Consider the following 9,110-nt stretch of genomic DNA (forward strand, 5'->3'; position numbering starts at 1 on the left):
AGGTAAACGAAAAATGTCAAAATATACAAGGTGTCCCATTTAAAAAAAAAATAAGTATGGTTTTCCTTAGCGAGACCCCTAAAAATGTTTTTTTGTACTCCACTGAATCCGTCCATAATATATCTATCAAAAGTTCCAATACAGTTTTTTTTAATTTTTCTTAATAAAGAAGATCTGTAACCCTGTCGTTTTCGACATTTTTCAATAATCGCCAAGTATCTCGATAAAGTGACGAGCTATTGATGATTTGATTGAGCAATCGTTACTTAACGAAAAAAGAAGTCATGATATGTTAACTACTGTTTTTCTATCTCCTCTAGTTTTCGGTATACACTGCAAAACATACCAATTTGGGACACCCTGTACAGGGTGTTTCTAAATAAGTGTGACAAACTTTAAGGGGTAATTTTACATGAGAAAATAAGGACAGTTTGCTTTATAATCATAGGCCCGCAAACGCTTCGTTTCCGAGATACGGGTTGTTTATTTTTTTTACAAACTGACGATTTATTTATTGCTTTAAAACCATTTGAGATATGGAAATTAAATTTGGTGGGTTTAAAGACGTAGTTATTGCACATTTTTTGACATACAATTAAGAATTTAATATTCACCATTGGCGCGCAAACGGGTATTATGACCGATCATATTATATTCAATTTTGTAGGTATTCAACTATGTCCAAATGCAAAATAGATAGTTTACCACCGACTGAGGGAGTTCTTAAACAACATGCCTACAGAACATATTTGCAACTACATTCATGGTTAAGACATTTTAATTTAGTTTTTAAACCAAATTCTTCGTTGACAAAAGAATTAAACACCACTGATTGGGGTTGGAAGATATCAAAGGGAGAGTTAATTCCTGTAAGATCATTGGATCCGCTTATTCCTGATACACATAAAAAAAATAACATGTACGTGTAAAACTGGGTGTAGTAGATTGACATGTGGTTGCAAAAAATTAGGTTTATTTTGTTCAAATTTGTGTATTGAATGTTCACAAGAAACTTGCGAAAATTGGAATGTAATAGACGATATTGTTGATGATGCTGAAAATGATCTTGACATCTTGATGACATGCCTTCAAAAAGAAGGCGATTATAACTAAATAATTACATTAACATGTAATATTGTAAAATATTTCTACAATTAAAAAAAATTATAAACCGTGACGCATTATTTATAAAATTATTATAGGTTTATATTAGGTTTGTTCTAGTAAACAGTCAAACTAGTCAGAAACCGTCAGCAAATAGTTGGTCAGTGAGAGAACATACTACAGTCACCAGTGCTATCCCCTCTACTCGCGCTGGTCCACTATTCGCTGATGGTTTCAAACTACTTGAAACTGATGCTAGAACAAACCTATTAAAATGGATGCTTTTGTAAAAAAATGGATATTTGTGACGAAATTTTTATACTAAATTATAAATGTAAAACACTGTACTTGTTTGAAAATAAAAAAAATTAAAATGAAATGTATGTTTTTATAATACACTACTCAACAATTGAAGTGGATAATTGTAAAATTCCTAAAATTAGCATATAAACCTATTTTTAAAATAATTGCCTGTACTATACTCTATAAGCTATCTTTATTGCCAATATTTTTTGCATGTGGTTTTTTCTCCCTATTCTTATCGGCCCTTATCTCGTACAAAGAGAGAAATATTGTTCCAAACATGAATATATCATTCGTATAAAAGTGCTTGTTTTAGCTTTACCAGTTGTCAATAAGTCAAGAAATCTATTTATCACAAAAACATTATGCAGCAAAGACGTTTAGAACTAGTGCAGCCCGAGCAATTAGTTCGTTGGATCCAACAAGGCATAACTCAACAAGAGGTTGCTATGAGGCTAAATGTGTCGAAAAGTGTGATAAGTCGTGAATGGAATCGTTATGTAGCAACTGGATCTGCAACATGAAGGCATGGAGGAGGAAGAGAACGATCTACAACTCGTCGGCAAGACCGTTTTGTAGTTCTGACGGCAAGAAGAAACCCAACATTCACGGCTTCCAGAATTAACAGTATCTTCAGGAATGCTACTGGACGAGCGATTTCCAGTCAGACTGTCAGAAGACGGTTACATGCATCCAATTTAAGGGCTAGACGGCGCGCTACCCATCCACGACTAACTAGGAAGCAGCGTGCATGCAGATATCGCTGGGCGATGGAACACTATCAGTGGAATTTCGAAGATTGTAGGAATTGTCTCTTTACTGACGAGTCCAGATTTCTTTTGTATACGAATGATGGCCGAATATTGGTGTGGAGGGAAAGAGGACAGCGTTACAATGAAAATCTGAGAGTCCCAACCACTCTTTTTGGAGGTGGATCCGTTTGCGTGTGGGGAGGCATATGTTTTGACGGTCGCACGGACTTAGTCGTCTTAATTAATGAGACAATGACTGCTACACGATATCGAGACAGAGTCATAGTACCAATAGTTGTTCCATTTTTTGGTGCAATAGGCGAACAATTTGTTCTGATTGATGATAATGCTCGCCCTCACCGTGCGAGAATTGTCAACGAGTGTATAGAAGCTCATGGCATTACAAGAATGGAGTGGCCACCGTGTTCACCTGATGTGAATTGCATTGAACATGTTTGGGCCGAAATGTCTAGTCAACGAAACAGGCTCCTTCAACCGCTCCAAACCTTAGATCAGTTGGCCAATACATTACGCGCGATTTGGGAACGTATACCGCAGCAGTTCATCAATCATTTAATAAGAGGTCTTCCAAATAGAATTAGAGCGCTAAGGCGACACAGAGGTAGACCCACACATTATTAATTTTTCTTTTCGGGATATTAGAAATTGAGCAGGAATAGAAATTTTAGGTTGTTAGTTTTACAATTTTTGTTTATTTTCTATTTTTTTTTCTTAAAGAATTTCTTTCTTTCGGTTCATCTGTATGAAAATACGAAGTAAAAATAAATCTTTATTTATATCACTCTATTTTTCTATTTGACCTTATGAACAAAAAATAAAATACAAATTTTCATAATATCCACTTCAATTGTTGAGAAGTGTAATTTCATAATGTTTTCACATATATTTTTAATTTGAGGCATGGTAATGATTAGTCAATTAAACGATTCAAATTACTGCAACTCTAAACAAATTTATAGAGTAAAAGTGGCACTTTTATTAAAATTTTTCTTTTTTATGTACACGCACCGGCACATAATTCCGCCACACAAATTTTTTGATTAAGTTTGAGAATCTATAACTTTATTATTTGTACTCCGATTTTCAAGATTCTTGCATCAATTTGTAGGTACATGTATTGATGTCGTTTGTTATTATTCCGGTAACAAAAAATGTTTGCTTAGATGGCATTATACGGGGGTGAATGGAAGTGTTGTATTTTCTACTAACTTTAAAAATTTTTGTGGAAAAATTCGAGGGCTGATTTCGTTTCATACTGCTTTTGTGTTATCCTGGAGGCATGATTTGAATTTCCACTAGACTTGTGTTATGGATGGATTTTACGGACTGTGATTGGTCACATTCAAATCAATGACATTTAAAAGAAATACGTCAACAACTCTGTTTTCTCGTTTGTTTTTGTTTATGCAGTGTGTTTATGTTATACAAAATATAAAAGGAAAAGTTGGTATTTTAGTTATTAATCTTGGATTTTGAGACTATTTTATACGTTTATATGTACTTGTTTATTGTATTCATTTTTGAACAGCCATATTATTTCTAGCAAAAATTATGGAACGTTTACCATATACCATATACGACCATATACTGACTGAAAAAAGAATGGCGACGAGTATATTAGATGTAAAAAGCAGACGTGGCGCAAGCTGTGACTCAGACCATCTACTAATGCAGACACGGTTTAGATGCAAAATCAGTCGACAGGTAAAGGAACACTATCCAAAACAAGAAAAACTAAACTTAGATAACCTAAAAGTCCCTGAGGTACAAGAAACATTTGAGAGAACAGTTGATGAAAAATTACTAGAAGAAAACAGAGCAGACTCCACAATAGAAAATCAATGGAACACCATAAGCAGTATCATACTAAACACAGCGAAAGAAGTCATAGGAACAAAGACACAACGAAGAGAAGAAACATGGTTCGATGAAGAATGCAAACAAGCTATACAGGAAAGAAATGAAGCACATAAGAATTACATACTCAGACGTACTAGAGAGAGAAAAACAGAATTTGAGAACAAAAGACGAAGAGCAGATAAACTGTGCAGGCAGAAAAAGAGAAAGTACGAAAACCAACGGATACTAAACATAGAGAGGGAGTTTAAGGAAAACGAAACACGTAGTGCATACCAACTTATTAAACATTTAAGACAGGGATACAAACCGAAGACTAGCCTCTGCAAAAATAAGAAGGGTGAAATCATTAGCGATATGGACGAAATTAAGATAACCTGGATGACATATTTTAAGGAAGTATTAAACAAAGGGGCACAACCACCATTACAACAACAGAGGCAGCAGCAGGCAGGGCAGGAGGTACAACAACAAGAGCTGGGGGAAGATGGAGAAGAAAATGAATTAACTAGACCCCCAACGCTAGAGGAGGTCCAAACGGCAATCCACATACAAAAAAGTCATAAAGCACCGGGAATAGATAAAATACCGGCAGAACTACTCAAGCAAGGAGGAAGGAATTTGACACAACAGATGTATCAGCTAATACGAGAGATATGGATAGAAGAAAAAATCCCCCAACAATGGAAGAAAAGTATAATCTGCCCTATTCATAAAAAAGGAGACAAACTGTTGTGTCAGAATTATAGAGGCATCTCTTTACTTTGTTCGGGATACAAAATATTCACAAACATCCTTAATCGAAGACTTCAACCTCTCACGGAAAAAATCATCGGGGAATATCAAGCAGGGTTTAGGCAAAATAGATCTACCATTGACCAACTATTTACAGTTAAACAAATACTAGCCAAAGCATGGGAATATGACATGGACGTTTACAATCTCTTTGTAGATTTTAAACAAGCCTATGATTCAATAGATAGAGCAATTCTACCTAATATATTGGAAGAATTTGGCATACCATCAAAATTAATACGACTAGTGCAAATGACAATGACAGAAACAGAAGCACAAGTATGTATTCAAGGACAGATCACTGATGCGTTTACGATAACGCAAGGACTGAAACAAGGCGACGGACTGGCTCCAACGCTTTTTAATCTTGTTCTTGAATATGTAATTAGACGGTTGACGGTAAGCGGAAATAACATACTTACAAACAAATCTACCCAATTAGCAGCATACGCGGATGATATAAACATAATGAGCAGAACAATGAATGCAGCGGAAGAAACCTACGTTGAGTTGAAACAGAGTGCAGAAGCAGTAGGGCTAGCAATAAACACAAATAAAACAAAACTACTCATACAAACCAGATCAAATAGACCGGCGCAACAACACTTTATTGACGATATAGAACATGTGAATAGATTCACGTACCTAGGAATGGATCTGGTTGCAAGCAATGAAGAAGAACCGGAAATAAATAGAAGGCTTGTGCTGGGAAATAAAGCCTATTTTGCGATGGGCCACATATTCAAATCGCGAGACGTACACCGGAAAACAAAACTCCGGGTATATAAAACAATAATCAGGCCCATAGTAAGTTATGGCTGCGAAACATGGGTGGTGACACAAAAATCTGCCAATGCATTAGATGTGTTTGAAAGAAAAGTATTACGTAGGATACTGGGCCCAATAAGTGAAAATAACAACTGGCGAGTTAGGTATAATAGAGAAATATACGAGCAATATAGCGAACCAACTCTAGCACAACACACTAAACTGCAGAGATTACGGTGGGCAGGGCACGTGGTCCGCATGCATGAGAGTAGAATCCCCAGAAAATTGCTGAATGCAAGAATGCAGGGAAGAAGACCTGTTGGAAGACCTAAAAAGAGATGGGAAGACGAAGTCGATGAGGATGCCAGGAACTTTCTGGGAACGCGTTCATGGAAAAGAACAGCGGTAAATCGAAATGATTGGAGAAGCTTATTGAAGGAGGCCAAGGCTCGATTTGGGCTGTAGTGCCATTGGATGGATGGATGGAATGGAAGTGTTGTATTTTCTACTAACTTTAAAAAATTTTGTGGAAAAATTCGAGGGCTGATTTCGTTTCATACTGCTTTTGTGTTATCCTGGAGGCATGATTTGAATTTCCACTAGACTTGTGATATGTATGGATTTTACGGACTGTAATTGGTCACATTCAAATCAATGACATTTAAAAGAAATACGTCAACAACTCTGTTTTCTCGTTTGTTTTTGTTTATGCAGTGTGTTTATGTTATACAAAATATAAAAGGAAAAGTTGGTATTTTAGTTATTAATCTTGGATTTTGAGACTATTTTATACGTTTATATGTACTTGTTTATTGTATTCATTTTTGAACAGCCATATTATTTCTAGCAAAAATTATGGAACGTTTACAGGTAGTAATATGATAAGAAAACAAATTCCTTCCTGTTTAATTCCTATATTTTGTAAATTTTTAGAGCTCCCTCCCAGACTCATTTGAGTATAAGGTGGTTAATTTTCACGAAATAAATGGAAATGATGACGCATTTAATGCAGTGATTAGAGCTAATATAACAACACAAGAAGATGCTCAAAATTGGCTCAAAGAATTTGAAAATATTAATAAAGTAAATTTTAGAGTTCTAAGAACTTATCCAAATGATTCTGTGAAGCTTGTGTTCAAGGTAAATATTGATGTTAATTATTCACTTTCTAACTTTATGGGTTTTATATTTTGTAGGGATTAATAATTGAAGGCATAAGGTGCTAAGGGGTACAACTGATAAAATGGTTTAGTTGAGAAAAACGAAGTCAAAGTTAAATGTACATAGTAACTTCTACAGCGAATTAATCACTTATGGACTTATTTTGAACTAATTTTATACATTTTTTTTTCAAATTTTGCACTTGTTTCTCTTTGCCACTTAATACTTTGTCACTTTTTAGTATCCAATACCTTACAGGCAAAGGTATACAAGTGTAGTTATAAGTGTTAGCCACAAACTCTTAAATATTTCGAAGTAGTTAAACTAGAACCAGCGATATATCGCCACCAGTAGTTTAATTCACCTGATCTCTTTGCCACTAAATTTTTAATACTATCTAGTATTATTTTGTGCACTTAACTCAGTTTACAATATTTTGTCACTTGTACCCCTTAGCATATAATCCCCTTAATTAAGATTGGAGAGAATTTTTAAGTATTTTGCTAAGCAACAACAAATTTTGTATTCAATTTGGTTTAAAGTTCAAAACATATATTGTAAGATAAATAGATTTTTTTATTACAGAAAGACTATCGATGCCATCACAATACTCAGGCTCATTTGCCTTCATCAAAGACAAAAAATCCGTCATCTAAACATGTTAACTGTCAGGCCTTTTTAATAATTACATTGAAACAATCAAGTATGAAAAGGTAAAGTTGATTTGCTAATCGGAGACACAACTACTGTCTAGTTACGTTGATATTTTTTTTGGGAAGTTAGGTTGCTAGACGTGACTGGAAAAGACTACACAACCAAACATAACTACTCGTAGCCAATATTATTAACAGTAAACAGGCATAAATAACATAAACCTTTAGTTCTTAAACAACATGCCTACAGAACATATTTGCAACTACATTCATGGTTAAGACATTTTAATTTAGTTTTTAAACCAAATACTTCGTTGACAAAAGAATTAAACCCGACTGATTGGGGTTGGAAGATATCATAGGGAGAGTTGATTCCTGTAAGATCATTGGATCCGCTTATTCCTGATACACTTAAAAAAATAACATGTAAGTGTAAAACTGGGTGTATTAGATTAACATGTGGTTGCAAAAAATTAGGTTTATTTTGTTCAAATTTGTGTATTGAATGTTCACAAGAAACTTGCGAAAATTGGAATGTAATAGCCGATATTGTTGATGATGCTGAAAATGACCTACCTATAGAAAATAGTACCTCTGATCTTGATGACATGCCTTCAAAAAGAAGGCGAATATAACTAAATAATTACATTAACATGTAATATTGTAAAATATTTCTACAATTAAAAAAAAATTATAAACCGTGACGCATTATTTATAAAAATATTATAGGTTTATATTAGGTTTGTTCTAGTAAACAGTCAAACTAGTCAGAAACCGTCAGCAAATAGTTGGTCAGTGAGAGAACATACTACAGTCACCAGTGATATCCCCTCTACTCGCGCTAGTCCACTATTCGCTGATGGTTTGAAACCGTTTAAAACTGATGTTAGAACAAACCTATTGAAATGGATGCTTTTGTAAAAAAATGGATATTTGTGACGAAATTTTTATACTTAATTATAAATGTAGAACACTGTACTTATTTGAAAATAAAAAAAATTAAAATGAAATGTATATTTTTATAATAATTTCATAACGTTTTCACATATATTTTTAATTTAAGGCATGGTAATGATTAGTCAATTAAACGATTCAAATTACTGCAACTCTAAACAAATTTATAGAGTAAAAGTGGCACTTTTATTTAAATTTTTCTTTTTTATATACACTCACCGGCACAAAATTCCGCCACACAAATTTTTTGATTAAGTTTGAGAATCTATAACTTTATTATTTGTACTCCGATTTTCAAGATTCTTGCATCAATTTGTAGGTACATGTATTGATGTCGTTTGTTATTATTCCGGTAACAAAAAATGTTTGCTTGGATGGCATTTCACGGGGGTGAATGGAAGTGTTGTATTTTCTCCTAACTTTAAAAATGTCTGTGGAATAATTCGAGGAATAATTTCGTTTCATACTTCTGTGTTATCCTGGAGACATGATTTGAATTTCAACTAGACTTGTGTTATGGATGGATTTTACGGACTGTGATTGGTTCTATTCAAATCAATGACATTTAAAAGAAATACGTCAAGACCTCTGTTTTCTCGTTTGTTTTTGTTTATGCAGTGTGTTTATGTTATACAAAATGCAAAAGGAAAAGTTGATATTTTAGTTATTAATATTGGATTTTGCGACTATTTTATACGTTTATACTTGTTTATTGTATTCATTTTTGAACAGCCATATTATT

At 33.9% G+C, this 9,110-nt stretch overlaps 1 protein-coding gene across 1 annotated transcript; it reads left to right on the forward strand.

The window, feature by feature from the left end:
* Nucleotides 1-677: 677 nt before the first annotated feature.
* On the forward strand, nt 678-7,633 carry LOC126891480 (uncharacterized). Its single transcript, XM_050660658.1, has 3 exons — nt 678-869; nt 6,534-6,740; nt 7,347-7,633. Exons 1-3 carry the CDS (start codon nt 678-680, stop codon nt 7,476-7,478), a joined length of 531 nt encoding a protein of 176 aa, XP_050516615.1. The 3' UTR covers nt 7,479-7,633.
* The last annotated feature ends 1,477 nt before the right edge of the window (nt 7,634-9,110 follow it).

Source organism: Diabrotica virgifera, chromosome 9 (genome assembly GCF_917563875.1).
Source record: "Diabrotica virgifera virgifera chromosome 9, PGI_DIABVI_V3a".
NCBI lineage: Eukaryota > Metazoa > Arthropoda > Insecta > Coleoptera > Chrysomelidae > Diabrotica > Diabrotica virgifera.